Source organism: Trachemys scripta, chromosome 15 (assembly GCF_013100865.1).
Source record: "Trachemys scripta elegans isolate TJP31775 chromosome 15, CAS_Tse_1.0, whole genome shotgun sequence".
Classification (NCBI taxonomy): domain Eukaryota; kingdom Metazoa; phylum Chordata; order Testudines; family Emydidae; genus Trachemys; species Trachemys scripta.
The window spans coordinates 30,781,484-30,804,535 of record NC_048312.1 but is presented as its reverse complement, the minus strand read 5'-3'; the positions used below and the strand labels follow the sequence as shown (position 1 = coordinate 30,804,535).

At 54.2% G+C, this 23,052-nt stretch overlaps 1 protein-coding gene across 1 annotated transcript in view; it reads right to left on the bottom strand.

The window, feature by feature from the left end:
- CABP7 (calcium binding protein 7) overlaps positions 1-18,389 on the bottom strand; it is an 81,786-nt gene extending 63,397 nt beyond the window's left edge. Inside the window, exon 1 of the mRNA XM_034791630.1 lies at positions 17,724-18,389. Coding sequence (XP_034647521.1) covers positions 17,724-17,832 — 109 coding nt within the window. The 5' untranslated portion in view covers positions 17,833-18,389. The remainder of the gene's footprint in view (positions 1-17,723) is intronic.
- Between the last annotated feature and the right edge of the window lie 4,663 nt (positions 18,390-23,052).

Below are 23,052 nucleotides of genomic sequence, written 5' to 3'. Positions count from 1 at the left end.
TAATCAGCCTGAGCTTCTGAGCGGCTCCCCCTCAAGTGCACAGGGCAGGCTGGCCCAGCTTGCCACACTTTCACATTGTAAAGACACCAACCACATGGGAGAGTCTGTGGCGGGAGGGGTGACAGGAGGGGTGGGTAGTAGAGATTCCCTTTCCTTCCTCATTGTGTTGATACCCTCCTCCAGTGCAACTAATGTCTTAGTCTGTGAATCGTCTACGATGAGGAGCTGTCTCTGGCTGCAGTGTAGTATTACTCTTCCAAGGTGCGCAGATGGCAGTAAGATGCAAGCACATGGCAGAGTTCTGTGTACATATCATCTTTCAAGGGCGTTAGCGTTAAAATTCAGACTCTGAATTGCCAGTGTCTGGTTTTTGACCAGAAAGTCCAGTCGAAAAGGGGACCTGGCAGTGTCCGGTCAGCACATCCATCCTGCCTGGCCCCTGAGCTCCTGGCTGGCGAGAAGAGAGCAAGCTCTGAGCATGCCAGCAAGGCTGCAGGAGGGAAGGGGGCAGCCCGCTACCTGTGGGGCACAGATGTTGGGAGAGGGGCTGTTTGGAAAGCAGACCCTGGTCCCACTCCATTTGCCTGGAACTGGCTGCAGAGGGGCCCAGGCTTGGCGCGTTGTGTGGGGCCGCTTCCCCTAAAGGGCTGGGCTGGGCTGCCAATCCTGGCTCCATACACGACGTGATCACCACCGAGGTAGGAGATTGGCCGTCCCTGAGAACTCGGCACCTGCTCACTCCAGGTGGCAGAAATTGGCAGGCTCGGGGCCTTTACAGCCAGTCCGCCTGAGCCGCAGCTGAGGTAGCCCAGGAACCGGGGCCTCAAGAGCCCCTCACCGTGGGATGCGGAGGAACCAGGAACAGAGGCTCATTAAACCCCTTGGGAGAAGCGGGGAGACCCCAGAATCAATATTTCTGTATAAGTTTTCTGGAGCCAGCCAGGGAGAGTGGGTTGCAGCTGCCAGGGGGGTGGCTACAAACAATGGGGCAAGTTCCCCAGGTGGAAGCAAGCAGCTCCCTCCTCCCAGTTCCACGGACCCAGATGAGCAGGGGATGCCTGGGCATGTTTGGGACTGTCCCTTATCTCAGTCCTGGGGGCCTGGAGCAGCTGGTGTGGGGGAGCTGGGAGTCAGAACTCCTGGGTTCTCTCCCTGGCTCTGGGAGGGGAGTGGGAGCCAGTGGGTTAGAGCAGGGGGGCTGGGACTCAGGGCTCCTGAGCTCCATTCCTGGCTTAGAGAGGAGAATGGTGTTTTGTGCTTAGAGTGGGGCGGGGGAGCTGGAAGCCAGGACTACTGGGTTTTATCCCTGGGCCCTGGCTCTGGGATGGGAGTGAGGGCTGGAAGCTGGGACTCCTAGGTTCTATTCCCAGCTGCTCCACAGACTTCTTGTGTGACTTGAGTGAGTAGCTTATGGAGAGAGCCTCCCTCCCTGCATCTAACTGGTGGGGTGGGGAGAGTATGGTGGTCCCCAAGCTGGGCGCAGGGTGTGGGGGACAGAGAGGAGTGAGCGGAGGGTGGGATCTTGGGGGATGGAGCAGGGGGTGGGGCCTCAGGGGAGGGGGCAGAGCAGGGGTGTCCAGTTTTCAGAAATTGGAAAGTTGGCAACTTTAATTCAGAGTTAAGGTTGCTCTGCCATAACAACACAGAATCACACTCAAATAACCTCAACAACCTTAACTCTGCCCCTGCAGTGGGGTGACAATGCAGTGCAACATTCTCAGATTGATTTGGAAGCTATTGCCTAATGTTAGATTCCCCTGGGGTTTAAGGAGGCCTGTGGGCTCAGCTTGCTGTCTGTAAAGGAGAGAAGACAGGAGAGAGATGGGGAAATAGTTTACTTGATTTATATCTGAGCTGCCCAGGTCTTGCTCATGAACATCTGGCCTGGGAGCGTGCTAGACACTGTTTGCTGTTGGCAAATAGCAGTATCATAATGGACATGACCAAAGTCTGTGATTAATAACATGTAAGGTGGGGGAGGAATGGCCTTATAATTCAGTTCTACCTTGATGTACAGCTCAGCCAGGAACTTGCCTGCTTAAATCTGGTGCTGAGGGAATACCTTTAATAATGCAAGACACCTGAAAAAATGATGTAACTGTCTGTGATTGAATTAAGAACACACAACGCTTGAACTCCTACCTCTCGAAAGTGGAGCAGAGCACCTCCAGACTGCTCGGAAATGAAAAGTGCTTTCCCCACTGTGTGTGGTGACAGCGTGTATGAAGCGAGTAACTTGGATGTGTGCATAAAAGGTGAATCTGCACTGGAGTGCCTTTTCATGTAGGTTTGTTACAGCCCAATTCCTGCTCTAGTATTACAACCGCTTTGCTTACTCTTCCTAAAGACTGTTGAGAGAGAAGAGATCTTTCTTCCTTTTTCTGGCAAGGTGGCTGCAGCCTTTGGCTGGTTTGCCTAGAAGAGACCTGCTCCTCCAGGGAGTTCTCAGACTGTTCTGATGTCCAACCAGCTGGTCAGTCACCCAGCTTCTGATGGGGAAGTTACTTGGCAAAGGATGGTGGATCTGCTGGAACCAGTGGCTGGTCTGGAGACTGATGAGGGATGATGAGAGTTCATGAGCCTTGTTCCTGTGGTATCTGGGGCACTGGGCCACAGAGAAGAAAGTACTTAGAGTGGGAAAAGTAGCTTGGGAACTGTGCTAGAGGGTAGATCCATTAGTCTCTGCATGGATCACATCCTCTGCCATTCCCAACCGCATAACTTCTCCATGGCAACTCTACGCATTGCGTACCTAGCAAGGCAGCATTACGTACGGGTTTAACATACCCTGCTTCTTTCAATGCAATTCAGCAGCTGGAGACAAGGAAGAGAAGCCAGCATGACAGCTGCCATCTTGGCTGACGTACCTGGGATTGGACTAGGACTCTCTAGACCGGGGGGGGCAAACTTTTTGGCCCGAGGGCCTCATAGGGGTTGCAAAACTGTATGGAGCGCTGGGTACGGAAGTCTGTGCCTCCCCAAACAGCCTGACCCCCGCCCCCTAGCCACCCCGTCCCACATCCCACCCCCTGACTGCCCCCCTCAGAACTCCCAACCCATCCAACCCCCCCTGCTCCTTGTCCCCTGACCGCACCCTCCCGGGACCCCCTGCCCCTAACCACCCCCTGGGACCCCACCCCCTATTCAACCCCCCACTGCTTCCTGACTGCTCTGACCCCTATCCACACCCCCGTCCCTGTCAGGCCCCCTGGGACTCCCATGCCTATCCAACCCCCGCACCCATTCCCCGTCCCCTAACCGCCCCCCCCCCAGAACCTCCACCCCATCCAACTGCCCCCTGCTCCCTGTCCCCTGACTGACCCCCGGGATGCCCCGCTCCCTGCCCCTTTACCATGTCAGAGCCAGCCATGCCACCGCACTGCCCGGCAGAAGCGGCGGGCCAGAGCACTGGCAGCGTGGCGTGCTGAGGCTTTGGGGGAGGGGGGAAAGCAGGGGAGGGGTCGGGGTCTAGCCTCCCCGGCCAGGAGCTCAGGGGTCGGGCAGGATGGTCCGGCGGGCTGTAGTTTGCCCACCTCTGCTCTAGAGCTAAACACATGAGCTGCTACAGATTGAACGAAAGAGCCACATCTCCGCAGCTGCTGACTGAGACACTCATAACCTCTGCAGATCAGCACAGGGGGCGACCTGTAATACACCCACCCGTAGGTTACATGAGCACCATGTGAGCAGCCAGTTCTCCATAGACCAGCAGTAAGAGCTGCCTGGATCACGGTTTGGAATCCCCTATTCGAGGCCGGCTGCTTTATGGGCTCAGCGGCCCCCCTTTTTAGTCCACGGGGACGGACAGTCGTTATACAGCTGTGTGCTTCAGGGCATAAACCAGCTTCTAACTAACGGGTCAGGAGGGGCCTTCCTTGAGGGGCAGGCGATGGCATAACTACCTTCCTCGGAAGCAGCTGGTAACAGCCAGTGTTGGGGCCAGGAGCCTGCTCCGCTCTCTTCGATGGCAGCTCCTGTGTCTGAGGCAGTATTTTGGTGGCCTGGTATCTGGTGTTTGGCCAGGAAGGGTGCCGTGCCTTTGATATGGGGATATTCTCGGGTCTCCCTTAGGGTACATGGCAACTGGGGAAAAGCCCCCCCCAGACAGCTCGACAATTGCTTTCCCTGGGGGATTTTAGATGCCTGCTGCGCTGGCAGACAGAATGAGGAAATTGGAAGGATTAAGGTCATTCAAAATATATTTAAGGGCAGTTTGAAGCTGAGGAGCTGTGGGATGTTTGGGGGATCTTGATTTGACAGGAGATGGGGCTTTTCCATTTTGGGGAGCGGAATCATGTAGTTCAGTAGATAATCATTGCTACTGATATTACAGCAGCCCTTAGGGGCCACATGTAGGATCAGGGCCACGCTGTGCCGGGTGCTGCACATACCCCTGGTAAGAGACAATCCCTGCCCGAAGAGCTTGTAGTCTCCATATACAAGACAGACAAAGTGTGGGAGGGAAAGGAGAGGTGCTAGGACTTGCCCGAGTTCATGTGGTAGAGGAAAGAATAGAATCCTGGGCTCTTGATTCCTAGTTTAGGGCTCTATGCACTAGACTGTACGACCTCCAGCAGAAAAGATAGCATGGTGATAGGACATTGTGCCTGCAGCCCATAGCATTCCCGTTTGGTTGGCAGGGGGGCACCGGAGATAGAACATTGTGCTAATGATTTAGTGCTGACAGAGGTTCAGATGTGACAAGGTAATAATCTAGTCTTACCTAACAGGCCCTAGGACTTCCCTGAGTGAATTCCGGGTTGAAGAAGAGCAGATCTCAGAAAAACAGCCCATCTGGATTTAAAAATTGCCAGTGATGGAGAATCTGCCACATCTTTGGGTGAATTGTTCCAATGGTTTATTACCCTCACTGTCAAAAATGGTGCTTATTTCAAGGCTGAATTTTGTCTAGCTTCAGTGCCCAACCATTGGATCTTTTGAGTGCTAGACTGAAGAGGCCTCTGTTATCAAATGTCTGTTTCTACAAAGGATTTTTTTTTCTAGAGCAGGAGGCAGATTGGGAGCCTCCTAGATGGAGAGGTGGGAGCTGACCCTGTGGAGCTCAGTGGTCACTACAGTAATTTTCAGGACATTTGTATGGAGCATTGTTTAATAGTTTTCTGGGAATTGGGAGGCTCTTTGCTCCAGGCTGAGCAGGGAGTAAACAGGGAGGTTTAGGTGAAGAAGGGGATGGGTTCAATACTGGAAGGGAAAGGTGGAATCATCAATATTTGCTTAGGACCAAAGGACAAGAGACTGCTGCATCCTGAAGTGGGGTTTCCTTTCTCTGTGACATCACAATGTGTTGTCCTGGAAACAGTGATCTCACAAAGCCACATTATGACATCACTGCTGGATCAAGCAGTAGGAGCGGAAAGAGAGAGGGAAATTAAAAGAAAGGGAGAGACAGCGAGAAGAGTGAACAAATGTGAAGAGGCCAATCTGCCATGAAGCAAGAGGTAGGAGAGAGAGAGGCACAAGACAGGGACATGCGGATAAGAGAGAAAAGTGAATTAGTGAAAGAGACTGTTCATGGGAGTGCATGAGAGAGAAACTTGTGCAAGCAGCCGCTGCTTGGGTGATTAGCGGGGGATTGTTAGAGTCCATCTACACTGCAATAAAAGATCTGTGACAGGACCACGGCTGGCCTGGCTCAGCTGACTCGGGCTCTGGCAGTGGGGTTATAAAATTGCCGTGTAGATGTTTGGGCTCAGGGACTCCACGAGGGGAGAGGGTTCCAGAGCCCGAACATCTGCACTGCTATTTTTTGACCCGCAGCCAGAGCCCCCTGAGCCTGTCAGCTGAGCCCGGCTCCGGGCCGTGGTGCCCTGGGGTTCTTATCGCAGTGTGGATGTACAATGAAAGGCATGGGCCAGGAACAGGATCTGTCTGAAGTGAGTGTTTATGAGTGAGGGAAAAGCCATTCATCACCTGAGGTTCACACCTGACCCCTTCAATGCCTCTGGTTCCCCTTAACCCACCTCTGCAGCCATTCCTGGCCCCCCCTTCCCTTCGCGGGTTGTTCCACATCCTCTTTCTTGAACCTCCAGGGGGGCGAGGGAGGTGGGAACAGCTAAGCTCTCACCATTGGCATGTCTCTGACGGAACGGATGGGAGAAGCAGGTCAGAGTGATTGGGCCCTCTGCTCCAGGGTGGGATACAGATGGCAGTAAAATCTGATTCTCCTCCCACAAGAGCTAGTGATGAGCAGGGCCGGCTTTAGGCTGATTCCCCCGATTCCCCTGAATCGGACCTCGCGCCCAGTGGTGAGCTGGAGCTGGTTCCCAAGCTCCGGCAGCTGTCCGCCCCGCCCCCAGCCTGAGCTCACCTCCCCCTCCTCCCCTGAACGCTCCACCCCCCCTTCTCCTCCCCCTCCCCTGCTTCCCACGAATCAGATGTTCATGCGGGAAGCCTGGAAACAAGCAGCGGCAGGTAAGCTGGGGTGGGGGTGGGGGGCGCGAGGAGGGCTCCAGGGAGGCGCAGCCCAGTCCGGCTCCAGTCGAGCGGCTCCAGCCTGGCCCCGGCCGAGCGGCTCCGGCCCCGCAGCATCTGCAATTCTGTTTCTTCTGGGACAGGGACAGTGGTAATTAGTGACCAAAAGGCCCCTTTAAAGCAAAGGATCATTTATCTAGAACAAGAGCACTCTAGAGAGAACAGACCTTAAACACAAACCAGCCTCAAGGCACTGCCTGCTGTTCCCTATGGCGTCTCTCTCTCTTTGTACCAGCCTGCCTAGCTAGCAACTTCTGGAGTGCCGCAGCCCCCCCCCCCCCCACTTCTAGGAACCAAAATGCTCTTTTAATTGTGTGCAGCCCTTTGATCTGATAGGTCCCAGCACTGCAAAACCACGTGTTGGAGACAAGATGCAGGATCTTTCAAGCTAGCACCTGGACCCCATCGTCTTCCTAATGTGCACCTAAATGTTCTTAGCTGGCAAGCCACTGAGTTACTTCCCTGGTTGTTAGAATCATAGGGTTAGAAGGGACCACAAGGACCATCTGTTCTCCCCACAGTCCTGGTAGAAGGTGGATCAGACTCACACAGGAAAGCTTTATAACCCACTATAAAATAGATTCCCTTTGCTGACCTGGTCACACACAGTGTTCATAAAACGATTGCAGATTATTACATCTCGGCTCCACTTCTGTCACAACTGGCATCTGGCACCACCAGCCCAGGTGTGTTAGCAGTCGCAGTCCCCTCAGCTACACAGCCAGATGGGGACGGTAAGATCACAATGGCCAGTGGCCTTAGTTCCTAAGCAGGAGACGGGAGTGTCACTAGCCCTTTAAGAGGGAAGAGGCCAATGCACCTGTGACTGGTCAGCTGACTCCCCAGTTAGGTTTAAAAGAGAACACCTGGGCTTGGCTACAGAAGGAGGAGATGTTGAAGAGGTGCTGGGGACAGGCGGTAGCAGGAAAGAACTGGCGAGAGTTGTTTGGGAGAGCACTACAGGAGACTTGCTAGAGACAGCTGAACTGCAGCGGAGCAGCTGGGGAGTGCTGCCCAAACCTGGGGACCTGATGAGCAGCAGGCTGGGGCTGTGGCACAAGGGGCAGCTCCAGCGCCATCAGGGGAAGCAGAGCTCAGCAGCAAGAGAGTGGGTTTGGGAGGGATGTGCCCTGAGCAGGGGTAGGACTCCCTGCCTGGGGAGTGGGACACTGGGGAGCTCTCCTGGGGACACCTGACTGGGGGCTGTGGAGACTGGTTGCTCTCAGGGTGGGGGTTTGGATAGTGGGGGGCCCTGCATCAGGAATGGGAACACAATGCTGCTGTTGACGTGGGGGTCTGGAGGTAGTGCCCCTGCAGAGACAATGGAAAAGTAGTTGTACCGTTGTATGTTTATGGTGGGTGTGTCAAGAATGGCTTTGCTACAAAGGTTTGGGGAACTACTGCCCTGGTGTACCTGAACAGATTATGCACGGAGAAGGGACTTTGTAATGGACAATGAGAGATTGTTCCTTTCATGGGGAAATTGAGGCAGGCAGACTTGTTGGTCTGCCACTGGAGTGTGTGCAAAGGAGGCTGCCTACAGGTAGCAAGCTCTTTCCTGGGAAGAATGGAAATAACAGTGGGAGCCAATGGGAGTCCTGGTGGGGTGGAGCTAAAAAGCAGGTGGTGTCCCAAGTTGGCACCAAAAACCAAGGGGTTGCTTTGGACAATTTGATGATAGAGGTCATTTTCCCCAAGGTTACATGCAGTCACTGTGCTGTGCACTGCTCCAAAGGGCAGGTTTTTAAAGATAAGCCTGGACTTAGCTAACTCAGGGCATCGATGGCAGGGTGAGGATTGGAACTCTAACCCACGCCGGCGCATGCCACATCCTAGCTCCGTCAACAGCGGCCAGGCAGCCAGCACTAGCCCCACCCTCTTGCTCTCCACCTCTGCTCTGGGCTCCATTAGGCTCAGCTTTCACCCTCCCTCCGGCTGGATGGTACCTGACTTCCTAAGCACCCCATTGAGCTCAGTGGGTCTCCTCATGGGGGGAGGGGCTCCATGGAGACAGCAAGGGGACCTGAATCCGGGCCCTAGGCGGTGAGTTGCCAAGGGGCCTGTGCAGCGCTGAGTCTAGCAGTGTCACCACTGAAATGCTTGTTGTTAATAACGAATCACGAAGAACGCTGGAGGCCCTGCTCTGGGACAGCAGTTCCCATTAGCCTCTGTGGGTGCTAGCAATGTCAGTGAGTGAATACAGCCCCAGGGGCTACTGTCCCCTAGTCACACTGCCTCAGCTGTGTGCAGGTGTTTCTCCTGCTCTCTCCTTAGCAATTCCCAGGGCTGGGCCCAGCAATTGCTGGGGGGAGAGGGGAGAGAAAGAGAGAGACACCGTCCACATTGGTAGCCTGAACCTTCAGAAGTGGGACCTACCTTTAGGTTTGAAATGTTGGCTTTGACCCCTGTGTGCCTCAATTCCCCCATCTGAAATATGGCACTAATACTTCCCCCACCTCCCTGGGGGTTATGAGGATTAATTAGCTGATGTCTGTAAGTAACTTGAAGATGCCAAGTGTAATGATCTGAGCTTCATTAAAATGATTGATCATTTTCTTTGTGCTGCTGGTGTGCCTGGCACTACGACATAAGAGAAGGCACCGTCTCTGTCACTGATTTGTACTGTGTGTCCTGGCCCCTCTGCCTCTATGCCTGCTCCTAACTCATCCATATGCAACAGTTTGCGGATGCCAAGGAGCTGAGGCCTAATTGAATTGATCCTGCTGATGTATTTATATCAACAAATGGCTGCTACAAAACACAAAGTCAAACAGCGAGACCAGGCAGGCGGGAGTGTCCATGAACCTGGATTATCTGCTTCTTCCCCGTGTGCTATGGTGGTGAGGGCTGTATAAGAACTAGACTAGAATAGAAATTCTACTTGGTTACCCTCCAGCGGAGTTGGAAAACATCTGGCAAAGGGAAATCACCACAGTACAGATCTTTGTTCCCCTGCTAGTGGCTGGACACATAGTGTTATTGGTGTCTTCTACTGCCACCAAGTCACTGGGCCTGCACCTTTAGCTCTAGCAGTAGAGGTTCATACTTTTGATTGAGAGGTCCTAGGTTCAGGTCCCTCAGGTGACCCCTTCAGGGGGTCATTGTCAGAAGTGCCCCGTGCTGGGATTTGGACCTGGAACTCTCAGGACAAGATTCCCTAGCCAGGGAGAGTGTTTAATCCAGGGGTGGGCAAACTTTTTGGCCTGAGGGCCACATCTGGGAATAGAAATTGTATGGCAGCCCACAAATGCTCCCAAAATTGGGGTTTGGATGTGGGAAGGGCTGAGGGCTGTGGTTGGGGGTGCAAGCTCTGGGGTGAGGCCAGAAATGATGAGTTCAGGGTATGGGAGGGGGCTCTGGTCTGGGGAGTGGTGTGCAGGGGAGATGAGGGCTCTGACTGGGGGTGTGGGCTCTGTGGTGGGACTGGGATCAGGGGTTTGGGGTGCAGGAAGGTGCTCTAGGCTAGGACCAAGGGGTTTGGAGGGCAGGAGGGGGATCAGGGCTGCGGCAGGGCAGGCTGCAACCAATGGGAGCTGCAGAGGCTGTGCTTGGGTTGCAGAGCGGAGGCCCCTGGCTGCCCCTATGCATAGGAGGTGGAGCGGGGCCATGCTGCTGCTTTTGGGAGCAACATGGAGTGGCCCCTGACCCTGCTCCTTGGCTGGAGTGTGGCAAGTCCCAGACCCCGCTCCCCAATGGGAGCTCAAGGGCCAGATTAAAATGGCTGGTGGGCCAGATCCGGCCCATGGGCTGTAGCTTGCCCACCCTTGGAATCCCTGCTAACTCAGGAGCCATGTGGTGAGTCTGATTTAAACACAAACGTTGTCCTTCATAGCATGGTTCCAAGGAGCTGATGTGTTGTGCCAAGGGGCCTCTCAGTGGCCGGAATGTCCTGATTGCTGTGAGAACACTGCCCTGAGCAGCCCATTGTCTTCTGCGCTGGCACCTTCTCTCCTTGCAGAGCCTGAGGATGTCCTGCCACCCCTGAGCTAAGGAGCAAGTCCCCCCAAAGAAAGGGGTGTCCTACACAAACACTGAGAGATTGCCGTGCAGATGCGAGCATGTCCAGGCAGAGGAATACCAGGGAGTTGGTAATGTTCCCCACTCCTCCAGCTCAGGGCACCCCAGCAGCCACCACCAAGCTGTTGTCTGATAAATGCCTACGCCTTCCAATACCCTGGCATTTAGTTCACTTAGGAACATAGGCAGGTCTACCTAGTTCTGTTTTCTCTCTCCATCAGTGGCCAGCACAATGTGTTTCAGCAGAAGGTGTAAGAACCCAGTAGTAGCGGGTATGGGATAATCTGACCCCATATTAGATTTGACCCTGGTCTGTAATAGTCACAGATCAGCTTAAGCCCTGAAGCACCAGGTTTTATCTTTCTTCCACAATTGTTATAATTAGTTAGGATAACTTTGCATATTCTCACTGTCCATATACATGCCCAATCCCTTTTTGACTCATGCTATAAATTCTTGGCCTTGACTGTTTCCAGTGGCAGTGAGTTCCACAATCTGAATATGCATTGTGTGAAAATTGCTTGGTTTTGACCCCCACCCCCATCTCATTGTTTGTCCCCTTGTTCTTGTGTTAGGAAACAGAAAGAACAAACGCACCAAATCTCCCTTCTCTAGCCAGGTTTCAGAGTAGCAGCCATGTTAGTCTGTATCCGCAAAAAGAACAGGAGTACTTGTGCCACCTTAGAGTAACAAATTTATTAGAGCATAAGCTTTCATGGGCTACTGCATCCGAAGAAGTGGGCTGTAGCCCACGAAAGCTTATGCTCAAATAAATGTTAGTCTCTAAGGTGCCACAAGTACTCCTGTTCTTCTTCAGCCAGTCACTATTACATAGACTCTGGTCCCCCTTATTCCTCTCCTGTCTAAAGGAAATGATTCCAGTCTTACAATCTCTGCTAAGATAAATACTCTGATCTGGGACCCCTTTAGGAGGAGGAATTTAATCAGTGCCCTGGTGCGAGCTGGCCGGGGTGGCTCCTTTCATTGCTGATTTAAAAGAAGGAAAGGTGATGTGAGGGGCAGCGCTGTCTAGTAGGTTGAGCACGGGGCTGGGTGGAGCTAGATGCCCAAAGCACCAGCGGTTCCATTCCTGGTTCTGTCAATGGCCTGCTGGGTGACCTTGAGCAAGTCACTGCATATCCTGTGCCTCAGTTTCCACATCTGTAACACAGGGATAACACTTGCTGCCCTCACAGGGGAGGCCTGGCTTATGATTCCGCCAGGATATGGAAATGGGGGATTAGGTTTGCGAAGCCAACCAGGGGCTTTAGAGAGACAACCCCCATGACAAGGACTAGGAGCTGATGGCTAGTCAGAAAGCTTGCCCGTAAAGCGCATTGGGCTGTGCGAGGTGGGGCAGCACTGGGGTAGTCATGGAATTCGGCCATAAAGAAAGATTGGGGACAGCAAAGGAAGGGCTCTAAGGTAGGTGACTTTTGGATCTGTGAAGCCACGTTCCTGCCTGGATGGGCTGGTTTGAAAGCTCTCTGCCCAGTGCAGGGCTCCAGAGAGGGGCACAGGTGGGGAAGGGAGGCTGTACTGAAAGAGGGGTAGAGCAGGGAATGTGAGGCATAGGTCATACCTGAAGGGAGAGGGTCAATCAGGGACTGCATGCAGGAGGGGTAGAGGGCATGGGACCAGGAAGTGAGATTCTATTGCATATGGGAGGACTTAGACAGGACAGCTGCTCTGAAGCAATGGTTCAGCCTCACCTTGGCTGCTGCATTCAGCCTGGTCCCTCCACTCCAGAAGGATGAGCAGAGAAGACGCTGCAGTGGAAATGTTCAGAGGTGTCTGGGATGGGGGTGGGTGGGGGATATGTCTGAGGAGACAAGGCTGTTTAGGGGGGAAAGGCAGAGAGGGGGAAGAGACAGGACAGAGGGCCAGATAACGAGGGATGGCGGTGACATGGCTGGCTGAGAGCATCTGGCCACCCCCTCCCCTGGGGACAGTGAAAAGGAAATGTATGTGTTTCACAAAAATGTGACTGACCTGGGGCAGGATGGGAGACTGCCTCAGGGTTAGGCATTAATCTATGCAGAGACACTGTGAATGCTGTTAACTCCTCCAAATTACAGTAGCAGCTAGAGACATTAGCCATGATCCAGGCCCCATTGTGCTTGGCACTGTGCAGTTAGATCCATTCCCTGCCCTGGAGAAGTTACAGTCCAAATAGAGAAGAGACAGGGAGCATCCCAAGGTCCAAGGAGGCTAAGTGACTTATCCAAGGTCATGCAGGGGGTCAGTGGCAGAGATGAGAATTGAGTCCAGATCTCCTGAGTCCCAGCTGGGAGCCTTAACTATGGGATTGTCCTTCCTTGCAGTCTAATTTTGAGACCATGCACCAAACTCTTCCTCATAGAAGCCCACTGGCTTCAGCAGGCTTCTAGCATGGAGGCATTTGACCCCAGTGGTTCAGCTGCTGTATTCCTGGGTTGTTGGGCTCCTGCTCCATTTAAAGAGGGAGATTGGAAGTGAAAGGAGCAGAGATGGAGCGGAGAGAAAGAAATGGGGGTGAGCAGGAAGCAAGAATCAAAGGCAGAGTGTGAGCTTAGGAGCGGCAAGGAGGAACAGGAGAAGCAGCCTGGATAGCATATGGCTCCCACGCTAACGTAGAGTGCAGGCTCTCTTCAGAGTGAAACACAGGTTTCTACAAAACCCAAATCGCACTAGAACATGAACCCAGGTTAAGGTGACACAGAAAGACCCAGGCTTCCCAAGCACCAGGGAACCTCACCATTTTCTGCAAAGATCACGAACCCCTAAACTCCACATCTAGTATTCGCCATCTACTTCTGTGCAGGTGAGGCCAGGCTGGGGGCGCAGCAAAGAATGCACATCAGCACAGCATAACGAGATGGGTTATGGGGGCTTCGCATCAGGCATTGAACAGCCCTGGAGACTCGACACCATACGGATGGAGCCATCAGCCGGTTGGACTGCATGGACCATCGGTCTGGTCCAGTACAGCGGAGAGATGGGACATTGCTCTAGAGGGTCCCAATGGTCTGTGCCAAGCAGTTCTATGTTCCTCAAGTCCCATGATTCAGGGAGGGAATGGGCAAGTTGTACCATATCCACAAAAGAGCAGGGGGAGACTTTAGAAGGTGGAGGGAAGGATCATATTCATGAGGGAAGAGAGAGAGAGGGCTCTGAAGTTCCTGGCACTCCAGCTCCTGACATGCCTATGGTGATCCAGCCGCTCAGGAATCCTCCAATGCCAAGCTTGCCAGCAGCCTGGTAGGGACAGAGCAGGGAACAAGCTTCATGGGTGTCACCTGCCCCATTGCTTCCCTGAGTGAAATCAAACAGCCCGGAGGAACCTTGCTATTGGTTGGGATGGTTTCGCCTTTAGGGTCTGCCTATGCTGCATGTGCAGGCATCCCCGAGTTAGCTTGCTAAAAATAACAGCGTAGCCACGGTGTGGCAGGCGCTGGCATGGGTGAGGTGCCCAAGTATGTACCTAGGGTCGCAGGTGGGATTGTACTGGGCAGCTCGGCTGTGCTGCTGCCTGTGCCATCCTGGCTACACTGCTGGTTTTTAGAGAGCTAGCTGGGATGTGCCAGCCCATGCTGCAGTGGCTGCAGTGTGGCCATCCTCAATGCAGGTTGCAGACCTGGCCAGCGCATGGCAATTTGTTCTGTGACAACACTTGTGGTTTTGAGATGTGCCTGTTCCACATGGGAATGAAACTAAAACCTAACCAATGTTTTCGCGAAGCGGGTTTGTGTTGAAACATCTCTTCTGTGCTTGAAAAGCACTGGCTGTCCATTCTGCCTGCTCTCTTCCTCTCTCTGAACAGAGGTGAGCAGAGCATCTCTGGGCTACAGATAGCTTCCTATCCAAATCTACCTTGAGACCAGGATGCCTGGGGAATGCTGTGGCCATATGTCCGTGAAAAGATCGTTCTGACCAGCCCTAGGATTTAGCACCGGGGAGAGTACCTGGGGGAAGGGGGGGGGGCTCTCCAGCCACAGGACAGAGAATAGCAGGGCCATCTTCTCTGCACCCAACCTCACCCCTGTGCCTCAAGTCTACCCTGCCCACTTCTGGGGTACCTCAGTCTCTGTGATCCTATTGGTACTTGGCCCCTCTGCTCAATCTGTCTGCAAGGAGCTGGGAATGTTTCTGCCTGGTGCACACCTGTTCACCAGGCATTAAACTGAGATCCCGCCAACTCATTGCACATAAGACATCCAAAGGGGACGTTTCAATATCAGCTGTGTGGGCATAGCAGGGTTTACAGGGGCAGAAGCACCACTTCCTGCCAGGCATTTCTGGGCAGGTTGGGTTCAAGCAGCAGGGGGGAGGGTGGTTTGCCTGCAAACTAGCCCTTGGCAGAGGTGGTGAAGGAGGTGCCAGCTGGGGGTGTGTGAGTAGGAATGGGATGGAGAAAGCTTTATAGGGCCCCTACGCTCGGTGCTTGCTCCCTCCTGTGTCTGCTCTGGAAATCGGAGGAAGAGAATCCCTGTTGGAATTAACAGTGGGAGAGCAACAGAAAACACAGCCACTGCGACCCAGCTGTTCTCGGGACAGGAAAGCAAGATTCGCTCACGTTGTATCCTGACATGTTGTGAAAGGAAAGCAACAGTCATGTTGCATTGTGATGGGAAAGCAAGAGTTGCTCACATTACATTGTGCTAGGACAGCCCCAGGCGGTCCTGTCATATTATACTAGTTAAAGAAAAGCAAAAACCACTCTCATCCTATCCTGACAGGATAGAAGAGCAGGAGCTGTTCATGTCATACGATAGAAAAGTAACAGTCACTCAGCTTATGTTGTGATTATAACAACAGCTTGTCAGTGTACTAGTGTGACAATGTTACACAAACACAGCTCATTGTGCTTGTGGTGTTATAGAAAAGCAACACATAAGCAACAGTTACTCATATCTTATTCTGATACTTTATATCACAATGTATTTCTATCAGGGGGTAGCCGTGTTAGTCTGTATCCACAATAACAACAAGGAGTCTGGTGGCACCTTAAAGGCTAACAGATTTATTTGGGCATAAGCTTTCTTCACCTCAAGAAGTGGGGTTTTTACCCATGAACGCTTATGCCCAAATCAATCTGTTAAGCTAGGTCTATACTACCTGCCTGAATTGGCGGGTAGACATCGACCTCTCGGGGATCGATTTATCGTGTCCCGTCAAGACGCGACAATCGATCCCCGAATCGACGCTCTTACTCCACCAGCGGAGGTGGGAGTAAGCGCCGTCGACAGGAAGCCGCGGAGGTCGATTTTGCCGCCGTCCTCACAACAGGGTAAGTCGGCTGCAATACGTCGAATTCAGCTACGCTATTCACGTAGCTGAATTTGCGTATCTTAAATCGACTCCCCCCTGTAGTGTAGATGTACCCTGAGTCTTTAAGGTGCCACCAGACTCCTTGTTGTTGTGATATAAAAGCACGAGTTGTGAGAAAGCAACAGCCATTTATAATTATACTGTGACGGTGTTCTACAAAAACAAGCCACGGGGGTCAGAGGCAGGAGTGCCACCGGCTTTTCTGCCGCCCTAGGCAGCGGAAGGACCCGCCGCCGAAATACCGCCGCGGTCGCTGCCCCCCAAATTGTAGTGCCCTAGGCGACTGACTAGGTCGCCTAATGGGTTGCACCTGCCCTGGTCAGAGGGTGAGAGAAAGGTAAAAGCTGCTTATGACATAGTGGGATTGGAAAAAAAAAGGCAAGACATACCCCTGTCCTAAGATTGTGACACAATGTGCTAAGACAGCGCCAATCACCCCTGCTGTACAATTGTGATATACTGTGCTAGGCCTGCAACAATGGCTAATGACCTATGAGCGTGACCCACACCACGCTGGAGCAATGACAATTGCCCAGGCCCTGTGAGTGTGACCTACGTGGTGCTGCAACCACAATGATTGCCTGTGCCCTGTGAGTGAGACCCATGCCACGCTGCAACCACAATGATTGTTTGTGCCCTGTGAGTGTGATCCACGCCGTACTGGGACAGTGAGGATCGGCCGTGCCCTGTGAGTGTGACCCACGCCGTACTGGGACAGTGAGGATCGGCCGTGCCCTGTGAGTGTGACCCATGCTGTGCTGGGAAATAGGGTGACCAGACAGCAAATGTGAAAAATCAGGACGGGGGAGGGGGGTAATAGGAGCCTATATAAGAAAAAGACCCAAAATCGGGACTGTCCCTATAAAATCGGGACATTTAGTCACCCTACTGGAACAGCAACAATTGCCCAGGCCCTGGGAGTGTGACCCAGGCCGCGCTGGGACAGCGCGGACCGACCGTGCCCTGTCACGGTGCCATTGTAGCAGCGGATCGATCGCTTGTTGCATGCGGCGCCCCACACCGAGCGCCCGGCTCCCCCGCCCCTACCGGTTTGTGCCTCCTGCCTTGACAGCGCTTGCCCCGCACTGCCCGCAGCCGGGCGCATGGGGAGCGTGGCGGGGCTGCTTGGCTGGCGTGAGCCCGCACGGATCGAGCGGAATGCCAATGGCGGTGGCTGGCAGCCGGCGCCCGGGGCTGCAGGGCTCCCCTGCCCGCCGCGTGCCGCGGCTCGTCCCGCTTCCGCACTGGCACGGGGACAGCGGCTCCCGGCCTCTCCGGGCCCGCGCAGCGCGCCCAGCAGGGAGGCGGCTGGGTGGGGGGATCAAGTTGGAACCGCAGAGCAGCCCTGGGGCGGGGGGTGATTCCCCGGCCCCTGAGCAGTCCTCCCCCCGCCCATGATGGGAGGTCCCCTCTGCTCTAGCGCTTGGCCCCCGCCCGTTGCTCCCCTTTCCTCCGCACCGGGGCTGCCCCCCCCCCCCCGCCAGCCCTCTGGCGCTGGGGCGCTAATTCCTGGCACACTTGTCTGCCCCCCTGCTCCTCCTCCGCCGCGGGCACGTCCCTCCTCCCCCGCCTGCTGGGCAGCTCGCTTGGCTCGCCCCACGGCCCATCCACGCCGGCCCCGAGTGGGACCCCCCAGCAGCCATCAATGCCCCGGAGCCCCGGCCGCGCTCCGCAGGGCTGGCTCTGAGATCGCAGCGGACACGTCCCGGCCCCAGCCACTGACCGCTGCCAAACTCCGGCCGCGACTCGCTCCCAGGAAACAGGTGCTCCCCTCCCCCACCCTGTGCGGCTGCCGGGCGAAGTAACCCCGCAAAGGGAGGGAGCCCCGAGCTGCAGCCCCCGCAGCCCCTCTGCAGATCGCCGTACCGGGCTCCCCGCCGCCCCGCCGCCCCGCGGTCACTCACCCTCCAGCTCGTCCTCGGGGATCTCGACGGGGTGCTGCTCCGCGAGGATGTTGGGGACGGTGTAGATGCCCCGGTACATGAGCGCCGCGGTCACTGGGTGGAACGGCATGGTGGGAGCGGCCCGGATCCCCCGCTGGACCCCCGGCTCTCATCCGAGGCGCCCTGCAGGGGCCGGAGCGTGGGACCAGAGAGAGGGCTCCCCCCGCACCCGCCGGCCCGCGAGTCCTCCTGCCCCTCTCCGGCAAAGGCTGTGGCTGGCGAGCGGCTCCGGGCTGGCGGCGGGGGAGATGACAACCTCTCTGACCGCCCTGCGCCCCTCCACACACACGGCTCGGGTCCCCCCGCCAAACCACGGGGCAAAATGGTCCCGCAGGCGGCTCGTTCCAGTCAAACCCTGCTCCCCATCCCGGCAGCCCCGGCCTCCGCTGCTCCCCGCGGCTCTCAGGCAGGCAGCAGGACACAGCTGGGCATCCTCCCTAGTGTTTCACCCGGGGAGTCTCAGAAGCAAGGATCCCATCTAGCCCCTGCCCAGAGGCCTCTGGGGGGCTGGCATAGCTTCGGGCCAGGTGCCGCAGGGGGGGCAGCATGGGCTGCCCCCACCCCTCCGTGCGCTAAGTTTCCCCAGCAGGAGTTCAGCCCTAGACTTGCTCTGGCAACCTCTCTCTCCAGTCTGTGCGGTGCCTGCCTCTGGCTGGCTCACGGCGCGCACATGCTCCCCCCACCGCCAAGCAAGTGAACATCTGAGCGGCCACCGCGAAACGAAGCACCGAAACCACCTGCAGGAAGCGGGAGGAAGGCCAGGGTGCACTGGCCTCTCATACCAGGCTTAGGCGGACCCCATCCCTGGAGAGGTCACTAGCTAGTGCTCCCTGGCCTTGGCTTCCTAGACTCTGTTCAGCGCAGTTCCCACAAGGCCTAGGTGCCCTCTTGCCCTGGGTCAGACCAGGCTGCCTGAGTCTGTCTTTAAACTTGGCTCCCTTTGCACGTCTCTGCAGCTGGAACAGACAGGGGGTTTCTTGTGCCATGAGGCATCGCACCAGACGGCCTCTAGAGCCTGTCGTTGGTTGCCCGGAGCCAGGGAGTCTTTTTGTGGCAGCAAAGGTGGCTCAGAGCTCTGCCCTGGGCACTACTGGAGCGCGCCTGTTAGCACCTGGGAGAGGCCTGTGTGTAGGGAGTCACCCTGTGCAGGGCTGTGCAGGGAACACAAATACATTCCAGCAGGTGCTTCTGTGTCGAGCAGGGCCGAGTGTCCATCTCTCAGTCTCATCCTGCTGTTAATGTTTCCCCTATGTTCTCCCCAGCCAAATAGGTCACACATATCTCAAGTGTGCAGGACATGTGTGCTAGGACCCCCATCACACTGTGAATGTGGACAAGCTGTGCAGTGAGGAAGGCTAAGAACCTAGGACGGGATCAGAGGGTCCTGTGGCACCTTTAAGACTAACAGAAGTATTGGAACATAAGCTTTCATGGGTGAATGCCCACTTCATCAGACTAGGACGGGATCAGACCATCTAGCCCAGTCTCCTGTCCCCAACAGAGGTCTGTCCCAGATGCTTCGGAGGAAGTGGTGAGAAATGGGGAGTTGTGGAATGTGCATGAAGATATTTCAGTCGGATCAGTCTCACGGGCTTGCCAGGGACTGGCTGGCTCCAGGGGCCCAGCAATGGGAGGCCGAGCCCGCGCAGTTCTATTCTGTTCTAATAGGAGCTTATGCTGTGCTCGTCACTGTAGTATCAGAGCATCTCCCAGTCGGGCGTTAAGCAATGTGACTAACACCTGTCACAGGTTTGTTCTCTCCTCCTTGCGCCAGGGGGACAAGCATGTGCAGGATGACATGGTCAATGAAACGCGTCCTGCCCCTGACACGGAGGTGGTGAGGTTTGGGGTGGCTCTTAGTTCCTTGGGGAGTTCATTCTACAGTCCCCATCCTGGAGCTTTAGGGCTTTTAGGTGCCCTGTTCCCAGGCTATGGAGCACCTTGAAGATCAGGACTGAGAGCTTGAACTCAGTTCAATATTCGATGGGAAGCCGGTGTAGGGAGCAGAGGACAGGTGATGTTGCAGAGGAGATGCACTGCAGCAGTAACTGCACGTCGTTACCACCTGATAGCAACTGGGTGGCTGGTGTGAAACGAGTTTGCTGGGTCTCAGTCCAGCCGCTTGTGGGTCCGTATTGTAATAGCTACCACCACAAATGGCCCCCTCCCTTGTGGCAGTCCTGACAGAGAGACCAGGGATTGAATAATTTCCCCTTTCTCTGCATCATGGGGCATGGGTCACTTGCAGGTTTCAACTAGTGATTCTCTGTAACATGGAGTCTTTAAATCAGGATTTGAGGACTTCAGTAACTCAGCCAAAGGTTATGGTCTGTTACAGGAGTGGGTGGGTGGGGTTCAGTGGCCTGCAGTGCACAGGAGGTCAGACCAGATGGTCATGATGGCCCTTCTGGCCTTAAAGTCTGTGAGTCTAAGTCATGGAGACTGTGTTCCCATCTCATCCAAGCAGTGAGAAGAGCAGCACATGGGCGGTGCACTATATGTGGGGGCGGGGAATTGAGTTTGGCTTGTTCAGATTGTGGGCTGCTGCTCCAGGCGGAGACTCCAACCCCATATCTGTCTGTGAAGTGCCATAGAACACTCCTAACCAATCCCTGGCTCATTGCCGCTGCTTGTGCAGAGCCACAGAGGAATTTAAACTGCCTGCCACCTTTCCCCGGCCCAATGGCTGTTAAATGGTTTCTCACTGCGGATGTGTTGGTCTGGGTCCCCAGGCCAGTGGCATTTCCTGCCATGGGCCTTACGCTCTGTATTTATGGGCACAGCTTTCACCATAGAATCGTAGAATATCAGGGTTGGAAGGGACCCCAGGAGGTCATCTAGTCCAACCCCCTGCTCAAAGCAGGACCAACCCCAACTAAATCATCCCAGCCAGGGCTTTGTCAAGCCGGGCCTTAAAAACTTCTAAGGAAGGAGACTCCACCACCTCCCTAGGTAATGCATTCCAGTGCTTCACCACCCTCCTAGTGAAAAAGTTTTTCTTAATATCCAACCTAAACGGCCCCCACTGCAACTTGAGACCATTGCTCCTTGTTCTGTCATCTGGTACCACTGAGAACAGTCTAGATCCATCCTCTTTGGATCCCCCTTTCAGGTAGTTGAAAGCAGCTATCAAATCCCCCCTCATTCTTCTCTTCTGCAGACTAAACAATCCCAGTTCCCGCAGCCTCTCTTCATAAGTCTTGTGATCCAGCCACCCAATCATTTTTGTTGCTCTCCGCTGGACTCTTTCCAATTTTTCCACATCCTTCTTGTAGTGTGGGGCCCAAAACTGGACACACTACTCCAGATGTGGTCTCACCAATGGCAAATAAAGGGGAACAATCACATCCCTCGATCTACTGGCAATGCTCCTACTTATACAGCCCAAAATGCCGTTAGCCTTCTTGGCAACAAGGGTACACTGTCGACTCATATCCAGCTTCTCGTCCACTGTAACCCCTAGGTCCTTTTCTGCAGAACTGCTGCCTAGCCACTCGGTCCCTAGTCTGTAGCAGTGCATGGGATTCTTCCATCCTAAGTGCAGGACTCTGCATTTGTCCTTGCTGAACCTCATCAGGTTTCTTTTGGCCCAATCCTCTAATATGTGTAGGTCCTTCTGTATCCTATCCCTACCCTCCAGTGTATCTACCACTCCTCCCAGTTTAGTGTCATCTGCAAACTTGCTGAGAGTGCAGTCCACGCCCTCCTCCAGATCATTAAGGAAGATATTGAACAAAACCGGCCCCAGGACCGACCCTTGGGGCACTCCGCTTGATACCGGCTGCCAACTAGACATGGAGCCATTGATCACTACCCGTTGAGCCTGATGATCTAGCCAGCTTTCTATCCATCTTATAGTCCATTCTTCCAGCCCACACTTCTTGAACTTGCTGGCAAGAATACTGTGGGAGACTGTATCAAAAGCTTTGCTGAAGTCAAGGAATCCACTGCTTTCCCCTCATCCACAGACCCAGTTATCTCCTCATAGAAGGCAATTAGGTTAGTCAGGCATGACTTGCCCTTGGTGAATCCATGCTGACTGTTCCTGATCACTTTCCTCTCCTCTAAGTGCTTCAGAATTGATTCTTTGAGGACCTGCTCCATGATTTTTCCAGGGACTGAGGTGAGGCTGACTGGCCTGTAGTTCCCCAGATCCTCCTTCTTCCCCTTTTTAAAGATGGGCACTACATTAGCCTTTTTCCAGTCATCCGGGACCTCCCCTAATCACCAGGAGTTTTCAAAGATAACGGCCAATGGCTCCGCAATCACATCTGCCATCTCCTTTAGCATCCTCGGATGCAGCGCATCCAGCTCATGGACGTGTGCTCATTCAGCTTTTCTAAATATCCTGAACCACTTCTTTCTCCACAGAGGGCTGGTCACCTTCTCCCCATACTGTGCTGCCCAGTGCAGCAGTCTGGGAGCTGACCTTGCTTGTGACGACAGAAGCAAAAAAAGCACTGAGTAAATTAGCTTTTCCACATCCTCTGTCACTAGGTTGTCTCCCTCATTCAGTAAAGGGCCCACACTTCCCTTGACTTTCTTCTTGTTGCTAACATACCTGAAGAAACCCTTCTTGTTTCTCTTAACATCTCTTGCTGGCTGCAACTTCAAGTGTGATTTGGCCTTCCTGATTTCACTCCTGCATGCCTGAGCAATATTTTTATACTCCTCCCTGGTCATTTGTCCAATCTTCCACTTCTTGTAACCTTCTTTTTTGCATTTAAGATCAGCAAGGCTTTCACTATTAAGCCAAGCTGGTTGCCTGCCATATTTACTATTCTTTCTACACATCGGGATGGTTTGTTCCTGCAACCGCAATAAGGATTCTTTAAAATAAAGCCAGCTCTCCTGGACTCCTTTCCCCCTCATGTTATTCTCCCAGGGGATCCTGCCCATCAGTTCCCTGAGGGAGTCAAAGTCTGCTTTTCTGAAGTCCAGAGTCCATATTCTGCTGCTCTCCTTTCTTCCTTGTGTCAGGATCCTGAACTCGACCATCTCATGGTCACTGCCTCTCAGGTTCCCATCCACTTTTGCTTCCCCTACTAATTCTTCCAGGTTTGTGAGCAGCAGGTCAAGAAGAGCTCTGCCCCTAGTTGGTTCCTCCAGCACTTGCACCAGGAAATTGTCCCCTATACTTTCTGGATTGTCTGTGCACCGCTGTATTGCTCCCCCAGCAGATATCAGGGTGATTAAAGTCTCCCATGAGAACCAGGGCCTGCGATCTAGCAACTTCTGTTAGTTGCCGGAAGAAAGCCTCGTCCACCTCATCCCCCTGGTCTGGTGGTCT